Source organism: Durio zibethinus, chromosome 18, assembly GCF_047325235.1.
Source record: "Durio zibethinus cultivar Kanyao isolate XHJ-2024 chromosome 18, ASM4732523v1, whole genome shotgun sequence".
Lineage (NCBI taxonomy): Eukaryota > Viridiplantae > Streptophyta > Magnoliopsida > Malvales > Malvaceae > Durio > Durio zibethinus.
In genome coordinates, this window is record NC_143179.1 from 23,225,778 (window position 1) to 23,243,191 (window position 17,414).

The following is a 17,414-nucleotide window of genomic DNA, read 5'->3' on the forward strand; positions in this document are numbered from 1 at the left end:
TAAATATAAATATTTTTTCTTAAATAAATAAAACATACGACATAATATAAATTATTTTAAAAATCATAAAATAAGAATTTTTATGATTAATAATTAAAATTATTATATTTTAAAATAAATTAAGTAAAAATTTTAAAAAATTATGATCATAATAATCGTAATGACTACTAAAATATTTATTATATTCATAATAAATATAATGTTATTAAAAATATGATGGTTATCGTAATTTAAATTCATGATGTGCAATACTTTCTTGACGGATATAAGACAGGAACTAAAATGGTCAAAGGCATGTGCAGATGCAAACTAAGAAGGATTCCCAAATCCCAACCCGGGTTATAAATGGTCAGGTGAGGAAGCCTTTCCCTTTTGCAAATCTCCTCGTCTTCAGACCTTTTATTTTCTAAATATGGGGTATCTTTTCATTCCAAGAAAAATTTAAGTGGTTTCCTGTTCTCTATTTATATCCAATCTATCATAAGTCATAACCAATGCAAACTGTCACGTAATGGACTGTAATCTTTACCTTAATTACCATAATGTCTCGAGCATCTTCGATAATTGTCTCTATTCTCATATAAGGCATCTACGGTGTAACTTTTTCCAGGTTTTTTGGTGGAGAGGTACAATTGAAGAAGTTGCAGGGTTAGCCGGGTTCAATTTCAATGACTAGAATAGGTAGACTAATCTATTGGGGGTGAAACTGTTGGTACTTGTACGTCGTACTGATATTTTGCCCTGTCTAAGCTTTTCAAGTATCGAGTTTATTGTTTATCAGGGAAGCAAAGAAAGGTATTATGTTGGACTAAGTGTCTATTACGATCTCATTTGGATTGTATTTTTAATATAATATAACTGGATTCATCACATTATTAATTAAATTTAAATATTAATTTTAATTAAATTTATTTAATATAAAATTTTTGTTAAATTTTTTAATTATAATTATAATAATTTTTAATAATAATAATAACAATTATTATTATTATTTTTATTTTTATTTTTATTATAATTAATTTCATCATTCATAAAAAAAAAATAAAATAACATTCATTAAGGCACGAAAAATATGATAACGAGCTTATAAATCAAATTACGAAAGCTTTGAGCTCTACCTGAAATTATTTTATTAACTTGTCGCCTTGTTTGATTGACGTACATGGATGTTAGATTTTGTGTCAGTCTAGTGTTGTGTTGTGTAAGAGTAAAGGGGGAATCTCTTCTTTCATCGAGTTTCTTCACCTGTTTACGAATCTAATCAGCCTTTTATTATGACAAAAAGCATAGAAACGTCAAAAAGCAGCAAAGAGGGACCCAGCAGCATGATGAGAAAATCAGGGGTCAGGGAGGCAGAGTCACGCTTATCCTGCTCCATCATGGAAGATGCTTTGGAATATCCTTTTCTTTTCTTTTCATTTTTTTTTTATTCATTTGATCTCAAAACTCAAATCCGATCCAAATAAATACGCTTGGCTTGGCGTGTATTACTCTTCCCTGCATTTATAGTATAAATTTTCACTCTTTCCTTACGAAATTAAACTGCTTATAACAGAATTTCGGTTTCCTCGCATTTCTGTCTTATACGTTTCTTCAAAATTATTACAGAACCCAAGTAATGACGTCAGCTCAGATTTCCGAATCTGATCAACTACACCTCCTCCAAAAACTCCATATTTTCAAGATCCACGGCAAAGATAAACGCGGCCACAGGATTCTTCGCATTATCGGAAAATTCTTCGCCGGTAATTAATCCCACGCCCACCTCCCTTTTTTCTTTTTTTGTTTTCTGCTCTTAATTTATATGGGGTTTTTGTTTTTTATGTCTTTCGACGTGGTTTTCCTTGATTGATCAGCTCGGTTTTTGAGCGTTGACGTTTTGAACAATTTTCTGGAGGAGTATATATTTCCGAGGCTCGGAAAGAAGCCGTTTTCAGTGTTGTACGTTCACACTGGGGTTCAAAGGAGTGAGAACTTTCCCGGAATCTCAGCCCTGCGATCAATCTACGATGCGATCCCCTTCAACGTCAAGGATAATCTACAAGCCGTTTACTTTGTGCACCCTGGCCTCCAGGCTCGGCTCTTCCTTGCCACCTTTGGCCGCCTTCTCTTCAGCGGCGGGTAATCATATTAATTCGAATAACGAAAACAAAACCGCTACATATATATGTTTCTATCTCTGCTTTAGGCGCATTTTAGCGATTGGGGGTGCTAATGTGAGTGTGGCTGTGTTAGGTTGTACGGGAAATTGAGATACGTGAACAGGGTGGATTATCTATGGGAGCATGTGAGGAGGAAGGAGATCGAGATTCCTGATTTTGTGTATGATCATGACGAAGATTTGGAGTACCGTCCGATGATGGACTATGGATTGGAGAGTGATCACCCTAGGGTCTACGGTGCACCCTCAGTTGACTCACCTTCTGTCTCCATGTACTCGATGAGGTGCATCTCATAGATATTATGATAGATGCTACTAACTAATAGTTCTTTTATTATTATTTTTTTCTTTGGAGTGATCTTAGCGTTGAGGTTTGTGAATATTTGTAAAAAAGAATATGTTGTGGGTGAGTACTGAAAGCTTCAAGCAGCGTTTAGTGGTAAAGAGAGAAAAAGAAAAATGGAGGGAGAGGTTGTGAAAAATATGCATATGGAATTTGGAAAAAAAAAACAAAAAAACATTTTCAGTCATCGTGTAATAGCGATGTTTACATGAATGATTTAATCATTCTAGTTATAGTATCATCTCCCCCATTTTAAGTTCACATTTGTATAATGATTTAATCATTCTAGTTATAATGATTTAGAGGACAGAAATTTTAAGTAATGGTCTGCCCTTCCAAAAAAGTCAGAAGCATCTCTTGATAATTGTCAACTAACAAACAAAATGAAATGAATGTAACACCAAGTCTTGGACACTCGACCTACTGTAACCTCATTCTCTTCTTCATATTTTTCTCAATTTTGGGTGAATGCTCCTCCGATGCATTTGTTTGAGTCTCGTTCGACTTTCTGCTGTTCACAAACTGTGAGAATGATGGAATTGGTGGCAGCTTAGTGCCTGGGGATGCACTTTGCGGAGGCTGAGCGCTTACTGAAGTCTCTGACTCAATTTTGCCGCAATTTTCTTCACCAATAATTGTTTCTTCTCTCTGATGAAACATGGTTGACGCTGCTAAAGGAGGTTCTTCCTTACGTGCAATGTTCTCCGAAGAAGTGGCAATGACACCAACCCTATTTGTTATCTCAGCAGCACAGCTTGTTGTTGATAGCCATCTCACAGTACTTGCCACTTGTGAACAATAAAATGACTTCCCGCTTTTCCCATATTTCTGAAAGCACTCCTTTTCAAGGAAAGTAGATGATGCTTCAAAATCAACCCTGCAAATGAGAATTCAAGTATGAGGATCTCTCATGTTTTATTTGCTACATTGTGTTTTAGACCCTTACGGAAAATCTCATATGCAAGTGAAGAGGTACACATACTTCAAGCCACCAAGCCGCTGATGGGCCTGCTTCAGGGCACCTACTAATCTTTGCTTGCTTGATTCTCTCAGCATTTCAGATATGGCATTTTTGTCCGGTTTATTGGCCTTTACAGATTGAAGATGTTGTTCAGGGAGGAGGAGTTCCAAGTCAGGTAATCTCTAAGCCATATTGTCCATATGACTTGACACAATATAGAAAGAACAAACCTGTTTATCAGGGGCTTTCTTCTGATAATAGTTCTCTTCTGCACGCTGCAATAACTCAATCTTCTCACTTATCCCTGATTTTTTCGAAAATTTGGATCTGGATATGCTCTTAGCAACCTCAAATCCATCTGGAAATTTAAGAGAAAAGTCAAATAATAAATAAGTTTTGTATTGCCTTCTTTTTCTTAGCACTTATGCAGGAGGAACCTTAAAACCCTAAATGAATGATGATATTTATTAAAAATCACTAACCATCAGAATCGGATATATCCTCTTCAGAGCCACTTGCTGCATCATCACGATTCCAGAATTCAGACAACTGCTCAGTATCAATGGCATCTGTGGAGCTGAATTATAAACATATGCATGAATAAACTCATAATACACTATTATCACCAGCTTAAACATTTTCATTGCAGCTAGGTTATAGAAAACGTCTTTATTCTCTACGCATCATGTCAATTCCAATTCACAAAAACTACCAACATTTGCTCATACATATCAAAAGAGTTAGAAATTAGTTATATTACAACCCACTGATGTATCATGCTCACTAAACCACAAAGAATAATTCTGGTATGATTGTTTCGATATGCTTAAGGGAAAAAAAGCATGAGTAATTCAATCTTCCTAGAAGGAGCAACAGTAATCTAATATGTGCACAAGATGGAGCATAAACAACTGCCAACAGATTTCTTAAGCAGCCTTGTCTGATCTTGCTTAAAGACTGTAACTGCCAAATTTAAGGTGAATGCAGAAAAACAATTGATTAATTGATTGTCCACCATATTTAATACAATGGGAAGAAAACATGTACATCCTTTCTTCGAAGCAAGGTTAAAAATTAAAGCATACCTGCTCATTAAGATTCTTGAGAAACCATTTCTCTGGTGAACAGTGCAAGCAGTTGTTAACTCTTCCAGATACTTGGCGATGAGGTTTGGATGTTTGCAGGCATCACATGATTTTTTACATAGCAATGCGGATACCTTCAATGATAATAAGTAGTTTTGCATCAGTATTGATGGGGGAAAAGCAGCCTACTATTGCATACAGGAAACATGCTTTTACCACAAATTCCATTACCTGTTCCCCAAAGCTCTCAAGAATCTTTTTCCTACGGCATCCAGAACCCTCACAATATTCAACCATCTGCATGTTGTATGTGCTTCAATTTCATAAAAAATAAGTAGCAAGGAGAGTTTACATTTTACCAACAAAACTTCTACTGACCAGATTAAAATCAGACATTGACTTCTTTGACAATCCTTGTTGTGAGTTTGATGATTGCAATTTCTTGCTCTCAGCACTGCTAAGAATAAATTCCTGTCAAGTAGTCCAATATTATAAATAGATAAATTCTAGTTAAAAACATGCAAATTGAGAGCAATCATGATGACATTGTTAGAACTGGTGACTAACCATCCTTTTTCGATCATCCATTCCATAGTACAACAAGCTTCTAGAAGGCAATTGGTCACGACCAGCTCTACCTGACTCTTGGTAGAAGGCTTCCATAGACTTTGGGATATTAAAATGGCAAACCATTCTCACATCCTTTCTGTCTATGCCCTAGAAATATTGACCACAAGAAATTAGAGGTCTATGATATTCATCAATTCCACAACAGTCCAAAAATCAAACAATTAAAGAAAAATTTCTTTATTGTTCAATGAAATGATCAGCAATGTGTTAGCTTACCATTCTGAAAGAACAGCACTATGTGAATAACCATGGATGCAGAGGATCAGCTCCAAGTAGAATATAAAAAGAAAAGAAGGAATTCATCACAATCTCATGAAAGTTGCAAGCCATAGAAATTATAAAAAGTGAAATAGAAAGAAAGGCACGCTAGCTTTAAGAAGGCTTTCCTCTGAATATCTATTGCCAGTTTCTTCACACGAGAGTTCTTATTTACAAACCTAAGTTCAATATTACCATTCAAACTAGTCTTTCAACAGTATTTAATAGATGAACAGACTAGTGCATCAAAGACAAAATTGTGATAAGCTGCATTTACTATAACTCAGTCGAAGAAGATCAAAGAGCGAAAGTTCAATATTAGGTAATTTTTTGGTTAATCATACCCAAAAGCTACCGTGGCCACAACAACCTGTATCTTGGAAGAAATCCAATCATCTAAGACACAGCTCCGCAATTTATTATTTAACCCTGCATGATAGGCTGAAAAAGAAACGTAAAAGTAAAACATATCATATGATATAGGTCAACAATGAAGTTCGCGGGAAAAGAAGTATCAGTTACCAGCACAAGAAATTCCATTTCCAGAAAGATGAGAAGACAAATCATCACAAGTTGTCCGTTCAAGGCAGTAAACAATTGCACAGACATCTCCAGCAGATTTGAGTACATTACACAAGTCAGCATAAGAATCATCCAAAAGATCTTTATACCGAACTGCATTTTTGAGAAATCATCTTAGATGCACAAGAATTACATACGATTCTCTATATGAGGATCAATTGTGATTAAAGAAAAACCAAAATGAATATAAACATATACAACACCAACAAACTTGTTAAGGTAAAAATATGATCTTAATGCCTAGTACTTGTCATGAGCATCATCAAGTGAAGCTTAGTACTTACCTTCATAATATATATTTGGACGGTTGAAAGATGATTTAAGTACTAAAGGACTTTGCAAGTTTAAGGAATCTATCACATCTTTCTGTACTCTGCAGAATGAAAAAAAAAAAAAAAGGATCAAAGAAATTTATTTTCTAAATTGGTTTTGGCAATGCACTTGATAATATATTTTCTCCCTTAAAAAGCAAAAAGTATATCACCACACTCACTTAGGAACAGCAGTGGCAGTCAAAGCCAAAATTGGTACATCTGGTAGATGGCTCCTCAAAGATGAAAGCTTACGATAGCTAGGCCTATAATAATACACAAGCAAGAAAACAGAAAAAATAATCAGAAACCTTCACATAAGAGTTTTAGCAATACAGTAGTCTGACATGGATTTATATGCAGCAAATGACAAATGCAAAGGACACATATAAAAAGTTAAAGGGTTAAGGACACCTCAGCAAATTAAAATAGATTGAAACATGAACATACCACATACAGGTTACATATGAAAGTGTAAGCATATATTCAGGCTGAAGATCAATTGCTTTCATATACAGTAATTTGACAGATAACTAAAAGCAGCATTTATTAGTGAGAGCTCAAAGTTCTTTCCTTTTTTCAGTTGAAAGAAAATACCCAAGTCTGGCTCATGGAAGGAGTGATTACAAACCTGAAATCATGACCCCACGATGAGATGCAATGTGCCTGAAATTTTCACAAAAGATGCAAAATTACAGACAAGACTTAAACTTCTTGTTGAAACAACTGCAAATTCCAGGAATTAAAGTCATATAGTTGATCCCACTTCACACCTCATCTACAGCAATGAGATTTAACAATCCTCTGCCATGAATCTTTGTAAGCTTTGACATAAACCCTGAAGTGGCAATCAACTCTGGTGTCACATAAAGCAAGCGTAATGATGGTTGTCCAGAATCAAGATCTTCATGAATCTGATAATTAAATCAGAAACATCAAAATTTTCAGAAAGATCAAAATGAATATTATAACATGCTGATTTCAACTAGTCTCATCCATTGCAAAGAAAAAAAAAACCCAGAAATTTTCTATTAAGGCGTAAAATAATAATAGCCTAATGCTACAACACAACATATGGTTTCCCAGTACCAAATGAAGCTCAAGCTTAACAATCAGTGTCATAATTTAAATTACCTTATTCTTCACCTGTGACGTTTGAGTTGAAGAGAGAAATTCAGCTGCAATTCCTTTCTCTTTCAATGCCATTACTTGGTTTTCCTAATTAGCAAATAAATTCCAAAAATTGAATGATACATTGAAGAAAAAAAGGAAGATTACACTAGAAGAAAGCTGCAAAATACTTACCATCAAGGCTGCGGATTAAATTGGTGAAACAAATGGACCAGTTAAGAGCAATGTCCTTCCCATTTAAAACCAATGAAAAAACAAGTTTTGCAAGTTAAAAAATTCTTTCAATATGTAGAAAGAGAAAAAAAATAAAAATCAAATAGAAGAAATTGATGCACCTATTAATGGAGAAATGACGAGCACAATTCCTGTTTTAGCCAGCGCAGGGATTTGATAACACATTGATTTTCCTCCTCCGGTCGGCATTAGACAAAAGCAATCTCTTCCTGAAATAAAAAAAATGGTTAAATTAAACAAAAAATTTGAAAGAAACTGAAAAAGAAAAAGGAATAAAAAAAAAAAATCTTGATGAAAATTTCATTTTTACCCGATAAAACGGCTTCAATGGCTTCCAACTGTTTCCCTCTGAAATCTGGATGACCGAAATGCCATCTCAAGAGTTTAACCAAAGCTTCTTTTCTACATTTCCGATGCTTCTCTTCGCCGCTAAGGTTTTGCACCGGCAATGGCGACTTCTTCATTTTGCAATTTCTTCTGAATTCAAGGCTCGTTACAATTTCATTTTCTGGATACGTGATCACCAAATGGATAATATTATTGAAAAAGATAAAATTAAATAAAAGAAAAAACTAATCGAATCGTCGAGTTGTTCTTCACCTAGACCTGGAGTGGAAATTGGAGGCCCTACTTCAGTTTCTTTCAATCGAAGCAGAGCGTCAAAAATTTTCACCTTAACTGCTGTCGTTTGATAACCTTGGGCCTTGGTACTGGGTTGTAAGCCCGATAACCTAGGGCCTGACTTTTAGATTAAAAACTGTTTTGGACCTTTTTGTGAAAATAGAAGGCCCACATAATCTGTGTGCCAGGCCCATCTTAGTTTCCTTGTTGAAGAAAGTGGACCGACTAGGAAATGGGCACGACCAACGTTGCCCCTTTTCAACCTCCTCTTTCCCTTCCTCCTCACTTGTAGCAACTGTTGTTTTGTCAGTCAATTCCATTTCGAAAATAATCAAATATCGAAGCACAGCATTGAAATTGCTCTTTGCTTAGATAAACAAACAGGTAAACCTCCCTTTTCTGGTTTATGAATTGCGAGCTTCACAAAAAAAAAAAAGCATCTTAAGTGAAGTTATTCAACCCAAAATGTGATATTATCATCCAGGAATAATGAAATTGTGTTAAAATATAAAAAGGCTTGGCCTATGAAGGAAACTGTCAGCAGAATAGAAATAAAATCACAAGAAAAAGCAAAAGATGTGAAAAAGCTGTCACGTGAAAGTAAAACGATTTTGGTGGGCTGTCAATTAGTTATGTAATAGTGTCCATAGTAGTAATTGTAAATTAGTTATGTGATAATGAGAATAGTTGGAATAGTAGGATAGTCATAGTGAGAATGAGTTATAAACATGTAAGACAATTATTTTAAGGTTATGAATGAAAATCACCACTAAAATCTCTCTTAACTTCTCTTTCTTTTCTGGTCTCATATTCTCTCTTCCATTACTATCCATTTTATCACATTTTATGAGCTAAGAACAGAATTGAACTGATCTATGATTTGCTTTAAAGAATGATTTACTGAGATTTTCTATGAGTTTGGGTGATTGAGGATTGTTCATACATAAATGGTTTTCTTATAGTGGGCTCGACCTTTTCCTGAACAATAGAAATCTTGCATTAACTGTTAACAGATTAGGTGTAAAATGAGGATGAATTTTTTGATTTGTTGGGATATCAAATCAAGATCACTTTCTTGATTCGTTGGAATTTATCTTTCTGGTCTTTTATTTATTTTTATGTTTGGATAATTATGTCCTGATTTTGTGGGCTTTTTTGTATATATCAAATCTCTTTATATATTTGAGAATTCTTTTTAATAAAATAATACTTAGAGAACATTTTTTTTTTCTGTTTTCATGGTATTAGAGTAAAGCTTTCAATTTTTTCTATCATGGCACAAAATGTAGTAGACAAACAACTGTAAGATAGATAATTGGATAACGGGTGTTTAGTGCATGATCTTACACCTTTCCTGAGCACACAATCTTACACCTTTTCTTGAGTGCTATACATGCATCTAGATTATCAGGTGGAGTATTTACTGGTGATGGTGCGGTAGGCACAATATTTCAAAATCTTGTGGATCGATATTCACTATTGATAGTGTTGTAGCTTAGCATTTTCTGATTCAGAATTTACTTGCGGATCTGATTTTTGATAATGCTATTGGGGCATACAAGTTTGTACTTCTTGACATGAATAAACAAGGAGCTCTATTTTTTTGTTGAGAATTAAGTATAGATGAATTTGGCCCTATTTCTAACTTAGCTTTTGTTGGTGACACAATAGGAATAGCAAATGTTACAGGAAGTGCAATGGAAAAATCGTCACTTATTAGAAGTTGCTCATGCTATCATGTTTACTATTAAGTATAATTTAGATAGTGGAATAGAGAGACATAAGGCTCGCTTAGTTGCAAAGGGATTTATTCAAACTTTTGGAGTAAAATAAAACCTTTGCTCGAATTGCTAAATTAAATATTATAAAGGTACTATTTTCACTAGCTGCTAATCTTGACAGGTCATTACACCAAATGAATGTTAAGAATGCCCTTAATAGGGAGTTGGATGAAAAAGTTTATATGGATTGGCCTCCTGGCTTTTAAAAGGAAACAATGACAGGAAGGCATGCAAATTGAAGAAGTCTCTCAATGGTTTAAATCAATCACCAAAGACTTGGTTCGATCGTTTTGCAAAGTCAGTAAAAAGACATGGATTTAGTCAAAGACAAACTGATCATACTCTTTTTTTCAAACACTCACGACATAAAAAAAAGACTATTTTGATTGTTTATGTTAGTGATATTATATTGACAAGTGATGACACTAAAAAAATAGAGAGGCTAAAAAAGACTCTTGGAAAAGAATTTGAACTTAAGGATCTTGGATAGCTAAAATACCTTTTAGGGATGGAAGTCGCAAGAAGCAAGAATGGGGTTGTTGTTTCCCAAAAGAAATATATAGTTGATCTCTTGAAGGAAACTGCTATGCTTGGCTGTAAACCAGCTGATACTCCTATAAATCCTAATGTAAAACTTGGAAAGAAATGAGGAATTCCAATATAAAACGGGGGAGATATCAACAAGTGGTTGAAAAATTGATCTACTTGTCTCATACAAAACTTGATATTGCCTTTGCAGTTAGTGTAGTAAGTTAATACATACACTCTTCATTTGAGGAGCATCTTGAACTCGTGTATCAAATCTTAAGGTATTTGAAGGTGACACCTGGTAAGGGTTTGTTGTTTAAGAAGAATGAACAAAGAAATGCGGAAGCATTTACATATGCAAATTGGGCAGCATCAATTGAAAACAGAAAATCCACCTTTGGATATTGTCAAAGGTTTGGGGTAATCTTGTCACGTGGAAAAGCAAAATCTTGTGAACTTATCTGACTGAAGAGATTTTAGGGAGAATTGAAAATGATTGCTGAATACCTTATGAAACTATATTGTAATAAAAATATTGCTATAAGTATTGATCATAATTTGGTGCATCATGATCGAACAAAATATTTGAAAGTTGATAGGTATTTTATCAAAGAAAAGATTGATATGGGAGTGATTTGTATGATCTACGTTCCTACAAAGCAACAAGCAACAGATATTCTTACAAAGAAACTACATAAATTAAGCTTCAAGACATTTGTTGACAAGCTAAAAATGATAAATATCTATTCTCCAGCTTGAGGGGAAGTGTTGACAAATTATATATCAAATAATCAATTTCTTGATTTGTTGAGATATCAAATCATGATCACTTTCTTGATTTGTTGCAATTTATTTTTTTAATTTTTTATTTTTTTTTATGTTTGAATGATTGTACCATGATTTTGTAGGTTTCTTTATACATATTAATTTTTCTATACATTTAAAGATTCTTTTTAATAAAATAATACTAAGAGAATATTATTTTTTATTTTTGTTTTCATTAAAAAGTACTGAAACATAGTGCTAATTGACTTCAGAATTCAAACTATGTTTATTTTTGTTTCTCTTTTAGGAAAATTACCCATTTTTATCTGCAAATTATCACCAGGTCAGGTACATTCAACTAGGACACCAAATATAAAGGAGTTGCTGCAAAGCCTGTGTCTTGCATCAAGGACAACAAGGAGCTCGCCAAAGATGGTTATTTTGTCAATCATGCTCGTGTTTTAGTTGGTTCTGGTCTTGAGACCTATGAAAAGGGCAAGGCAGCTTTGCAAAATTGGAGGTTCGTAGTTTTTGTACTTTGTTTTTGATAGATGTAGAGAACTATTATTGAGAGGTATATCCTAGTCATTTATCTTGGTTATTTTTGCAGGCATTTTGGATTAAATTGGGCATTTGTTGATCCCAAGACTCCAATTCAAAGTGGGGTGAAATTCTGTGTTTGTCTCAAGGAATTTCTACCATGGGTCATGATGCCTCTCCAGGTAGTGTTTGCAAAGGAAAACGAAAGGGCTAAGACTAAGAAGGCTGTAGCCTCCTTTGGTTTTGGAAGTGGCACGTTACAAGGTCACCTACTGGTTAGCACTTTATTCTTATGAGTTCTACTGGGATTTTCAAGCAGAAAGGTATTTCATAACGAAATGATTAATAAATTGAAACATAAAAGACAATATTTTAACATATTGAACCAAAGTATGACTGGGAATTTTGGGTTAGGTACTTTTTTTTGTCGAGTTTGCAATGGCTTATTATCTGTATAAGGTCTTTTTCTGCCCCTATTTGGTGCGTACAATCAGTTTCTGTTGTTGCTTAGTTCTGCGTGCTAGATAGCCTAATGATGATAACATAGTTTGGAATATCTGCTGGGAACAGGCTGGGAAAGAACGATTTTCATTTGAGCTGGACGACAATGATCAATTGTGGTATGAAGTACTTTCCTTCTCAAAGCCTGCTCACTTTCTATCATTTGTTGGTTACCCATGTTTTCAACCGAGGCAAAAATATTTCGCACATCAATCTGTCAATGCAATTCTGAAACATGTATAGCAACCATGTACATGGATTCATATATTTCTTCATAATTATTGCTCTCGTAATTTAATCCTTGTTTCTTTAACTCTTTTGTTAGGAAGAAAGAACTCAAGAAGTTGAAGACCTTTGAACTTAAGAGCCTGTATCTTACAAAAATCTTTATGACTTTCTGAAGGTGTAAAATCGCTTGTCACTGATAGCGTCAATGTTCTTTTTATTGACATCTTTTATTTTCCAAGATATATTATGGTGTAGCACGCCTATTTTGTGGTTTGTTAAGATGAAAGTTGACCATTCTTAAGATAGATCTTTCCTAGCTGAAGGGGCATATGCATAAGAAATTTCATTAATCATATACATAATTGTGCAGCTTAACAGTGCAGCCCACCAATCTAAATGCTTAGACGAAGGCAACTCTCCTATTTGTACAGATAATTTTATCAGGCCTTGGAGGATTCCTGCATTGTTTGGAGGTCTAAGCTTCGATAAAGTGTTAGTTATTTTTCTCGTTGAATCATGATCTGACAAAAGGATGAAATTACTTGCTAGAATTGCACAACTACCAGGATAATCTTCTCCAAGAGCTAGGATGTCATCACCATTTTATATGGCAGCAACTATTTGGCTCTGAAATCAAGATGACCAAGTGGTTGTTTCACAAGCATAAAAACTTATAAGGCTATTGTAAAGCCATTTAGAAAAAAAAAAAAAACCACTAAAGAACGTTGCCGTTATATATACATGAAGCTTAGAAGGAGCCAGAGCATGTTACGTTGAACAAAAATTGGATAGAAGATCGACTTCTGCAGAGCCTCCAACATCACTTAAAGGAAACGGAGCTAGAGAAGCTGCTTTTTCTTTGCGTTGCCCCACCCACCCCCCCCCCCCCCCCCCACCCAAAAAAAAAAAAAAAGAAAAAACCTAAGTAGATAGAAATGAAGTTGTGCTGCCATAAATCACAAATTAAATCCAGGATGTTTAAATTAAACTTTAAATCATGACGACCAGCTCCTCTCTTTTTTCTTTTGAAACTAAAAGGAGTACTTTTCATTTAAGAGACATGAATACACTCGGTGTTAATGATACTACAGCTCCTCTCTTGAACTTGAAGGAAGCACAGCTCCTGCAAGGTATCATATCAAGTCAGCAGCCTGCATCAATCAGGAAAAACATTAGACTCAAAAGAAGAAACAGAGAAAGAGAGTTTATGCTGAAATTATAGTATTCCAATTTTTTTTTTCATATGTAGTACAAAAAAATAAATGAAAATGAAAAGAAAATGTTGAGAGAGTACACACAAAATAATACTAGTCATATATTAAAGCTCTTCACGATTGTATCCTCTGTTTCTATGTTGCTTTCTCAAGGAAAGTACATACAGGATAAACGCATTATTATCATATATGATATCATGTAAACATAAAATCTGAATCCCAACAAAACTGGCTACAAGCATCTGATTTCAAGGCAGTGACTTGCGATACTTCAGAGCTTCAAACCGAGCTGCAAGATCATCATAATCTGGCAGTTTGGGGTGAACACGATGGATGGAATCCTGTTTATCATGACATGGACGTACTGATGGTGGAGATCGATCAGGTGGAAGATTACTGCTGCCAGAAGCATCTTTAGTTTCTATTTCTTCATCACAATCTGATTCATCAAACTTTATATCTGAATAAGTAATAGGGGCATTGTAGCTGTGTCTCCTACAGGTGTTTCCACCTTCAACATTGTTAGGTCTTGCTTCCTCACTACTAGGATAGTAGGACCTCTCAAAACTCCTAGATTCATATATTCTCTCAGGGACTTTATATTGATGATCCATGTGCTGAGAATTGACTGAAGGATAAGTTGGAACAACAAATCCACCAGCAGAATTGCCAGAAAGGTATCCAAATCCAGTAATGATGCTTGAATCATTTAAAATTTTAACACAACCATAAGCTTCATTAAATCGATTACCATCACGGTTGGCCAAATATGCAGCAGCTTGTGCAGCAGCAATTGCTCTTTTTGCAGATTCTTCAGCTGCTGAAGCAGCTGAGACCGTGTCTTTAAAATGCATAGGGCCCTCTCCTCTGCCATTTTTTTTATGAGGGTAAAGAATCAGAACTAGTTAGCAACTATTGATGGGGAAATTTTTGTTTGTAAATTGTCAGAGTTACCTGGTCAATGGTTCTTTTGGCTCAAGATAATGACTTGTTGCAGGTTTCACAGGTAAGCTGCTGGCACTAGCAAAAGTAGGCGGTCCCTCCTATTCAATTAGAAAAGCACATAACTTTAGATCGACAATGAACTTAGAATTTCATTCATGGTGTGTGTGAGCAAGTAAATATGTAAATAAGAGGGAGAGAGAGAAGGGGCTGTGGGGAGAGGAACAAACTATAAGCTCTTCAGGAGGCTTGAGCAGCTCCTTTTCAGATTCAGTTGTATCCCATTCTATGTTGTGTTCCTTGGCTATTTCCTTCATGACTTTCAACTTTACTTCAACACTAGGAGTTTTTACTGAGAGCTTCTCAATCAGCTGTACAGACACGCAAGGGACTGTCATTCTTCTCAAAGAACCAGATATGATCAGGAAGCACCTCTTAAAAGTGCTTAGCAAACAAAACTGTTGACTCTATGTCATTTAAAAAGAAGCTACTAAGATATGCAGGAAGCACCTCTTCTAAGTGCTTAGCAAATAGAATTATTAACTTTATATCATTAAAAAGTAAGGTACAATATAGGAAATTTGAGTTACAGTGCAATCATCTTCAAAGAAAAAGATTTTCTTTGATATATCCACAATGCAGCAGATCATAGAAGCAGTGACTGCAAGGATAGGAAGATGAAGCTTACCAGGCGATTAACGCCAGAGTTGGGCCGCAGATCAGTGGCTGCTGAAACAAAATCTTTTCCATATTTCTTCTCAAAAATATTTCTAATTGCTACTAGTTCTGGAATTTCTGCACACCTTGGGGCAGCAAAAATCAAACTAGCAATTCCTTCTTTAAGATCAGCAGGGCATTCCCTGGAATAAGTGGACTGATTTAGGAACGTCATATATAAAGAGAAGCCCTAGAACGTAAAAAAAAGAAATCAAACTGTCTCACCTTCGCTTAGCAATGATAGAAAGCCTGCCTACAACTAACTCACAGAAGAGCTCGATGAATTCATTCGCAGCCAAAACATTCTGTTCTCTTATGACATGTTCAACCTACAATTACAATACCACAAGCATTCATTAAATTAACTTAATCTTATTCCATGTGCCGCACAAAATCACTAGTCTTACAAATAATAAATAAAAATAACTACCCGAATACGAGCTGTGGCATCTTGACCAGACTGAAGAAGTAAGGCAATGTCACGCCTCATTTGCTTCACCACTACCTGTCTCTTGTTTCTCAATAGCTTAATCCTTGCCACAGCCATCTTCGCCGCTGTTTTGCTACAATTTAAGAAAAGAAAGAAATAAATAACAAAAGAAGTAGTACACAAAACAATGGAAAGAAGCAAGACAAATCAAAGCCCAAAAAAGAAAAATTTTCACTCATTTATGGTATCAGTTTCCGTTTTCAGGGGAGCCAAACGGAAATAGTTAGAATTAAGTAGAGAAAAGAGATAAACAACTATAAGCCCCGCTGGTTTTGATAGTAAGAAAATGCAAGAAATGAAAAAAAAAAATGATAAGCCGAGAAAGAAAAGAGATGAGCTGAGGGTTGTTATGGTACCATTTAGAGGAGTTGAAGCCGTTGCGGAAGAGAGAGAGAGTAAGCTTTATGAGCTTCTTGTAATGGGCAGTGGCGGCAGTCGACACCGACATGGCTTGCACCTTCACCTTCACCTTCGCCCTTGCCCAGTTGCCCTATCAGTTTCAGAAGAGAGACTATAAGAACAAGAACAAGAGCTAGTGACTAAGGAAGACAAAAGAGCGTTTAGAAGAAGAAGGGAAGGGAAGGGAAGGGAAAGATTTGTAACGGTAGGATTGAAACATTGGGATACTGAATCTTTTGAATGTGGGGTCCCACACCCTCTCTCTGTCACCGACTTTGGTCCGAGGGGGACAATGTGACCGTTTAGGTGATTTGACATGTGTTAGTAGTGGGCTTTCCTTTTCCATTGTTTCAATCCCATTTTCCATTTCCCTATCCAAAACCATATTTGAATTCCCATTGGGCCTTATACCCTATTATCCTATCTCATCGTTAAAACCCAAACCCCAAATTCATTACTTTTGTATTCTTAATTTTTGTATTTATTTATTTTTCTTGTAATAAATCAAACCTATGAATTGGGATTTTTGAATTACAAGAAAATCAAAGCCATTTTTATCCTTTTATTTCCCATATCAGTTTTAGTAAGTTGATTTGAAAAATCCATTTTGTATTAGACAAGATGATACTTTTTATTTTTAAAAAAATATTATTCTAATTAGTCACAGAACCAAAATCTTAATAATAAATATTTTCTTATCTTTATATATATATATTTATATATATTTATGAATGAAAAAATGAACTAAATATTCTAATGCTTATTTTATTTTATTTTATTCCCAAGTTGAAATTATGCGCACTCTAATTACCTCATTCCAACTTTTGTTATATTTTGCAATCCAAATACATGCTTTCTACAATAACCAATTTGAAATTATTATTTCAAAGTCTACTAATAAAATCTTTAATTTTGTTGCAATTATTATAAGTGAAATAAAGTTTCTTTAGAAATAAAATTGATTGCATAATTTCAGATTTAAAAAAAAAAAA

General features: G+C 34.7%; 3 protein-coding genes and 1 pseudogene across 4 annotated transcripts; 2 read left to right on the forward strand and 2 right to left on the reverse strand.

Moving 5' to 3' along the window:
* Positions 1 to 1,480: 1,480 nt before the first annotated feature.
* LOC111300139 (uncharacterized) lies at positions 1,481 to 2,742 on the forward strand. Its single transcript, XM_022895787.2, has 3 exons — positions 1,481 to 1,745; positions 1,857 to 2,121; positions 2,236 to 2,742. The coding sequence occupies exons 1-3, from the start codon at positions 1,619 to 1,621 to the stop codon at positions 2,456 to 2,458; spliced, it is 615 nt and encodes a 204-aa protein (XP_022751522.1). The 5' UTR covers positions 1,481 to 1,618; the 3' UTR covers positions 2,459 to 2,742.
* A 75-nt stretch (positions 2,743 to 2,817) lies between these two features.
* RECQL3 (DEAD/DEAH box RNA helicase family protein) lies at positions 2,818 to 8,344 on the reverse strand. The gene is made up of 20 exons (XM_022895781.2): positions 8,297 to 8,344; positions 8,007 to 8,204; positions 7,798 to 7,905; positions 7,637 to 7,644; positions 7,466 to 7,549; positions 7,105 to 7,245; positions 6,963 to 6,997; positions 6,514 to 6,597; positions 6,305 to 6,393; positions 5,961 to 6,113; positions 5,783 to 5,879; positions 5,397 to 5,400; positions 5,118 to 5,267; positions 4,929 to 5,021; positions 4,782 to 4,847; positions 4,551 to 4,684; positions 3,948 to 4,042; positions 3,696 to 3,823; positions 3,487 to 3,593; positions 2,818 to 3,381 (listed from the first exon to the last, which is right to left on the reverse strand). The coding sequence occupies exons 2-20, from the start codon at positions 8,158 to 8,160 to the stop codon at positions 2,925 to 2,927; spliced, it is 2,187 nt and encodes a 728-aa protein (XP_022751516.2). The 5' UTR covers positions 8,161 to 8,204; positions 8,297 to 8,344; the 3' UTR covers positions 2,818 to 2,924.
* A 905-nt stretch (positions 8,345 to 9,249) lies between these two features.
* On the forward strand, positions 9,250 to 12,725 carry LOC111301093 (UPF0548 protein At2g17695-like; annotated as a pseudogene). Its single transcript, XR_016330112.1, has 4 exons — positions 9,250 to 9,335; positions 11,735 to 11,911; positions 12,002 to 12,206; positions 12,502 to 12,725. The product of XR_016330112.1 is annotated as a UPF0548 protein At2g17695-like (transcript).
* Positions 12,726 to 13,592: 867 nt separating this feature from the next.
* Positions 13,593 to 16,878, reverse strand: LOC111300824 (Regulator of Vps4 activity in the MVB pathway protein). The gene is made up of 8 exons (XM_089748063.1): positions 16,380 to 16,878; positions 15,964 to 16,096; positions 15,759 to 15,862; positions 15,505 to 15,676; positions 15,047 to 15,187; positions 14,829 to 14,917; positions 13,959 to 14,741; positions 13,593 to 13,811 (listed from the first exon to the last, which is right to left on the reverse strand). Exons 1-7 carry the CDS (start codon positions 16,469 to 16,471, stop codon positions 14,123 to 14,125), a joined length of 1,350 nt encoding a protein of 449 aa, XP_089604189.1. The 5' UTR covers positions 16,472 to 16,878; the 3' UTR covers positions 13,593 to 13,811; positions 13,959 to 14,122.
* Between the last annotated feature and the right edge of the window lie 536 nt (positions 16,879 to 17,414).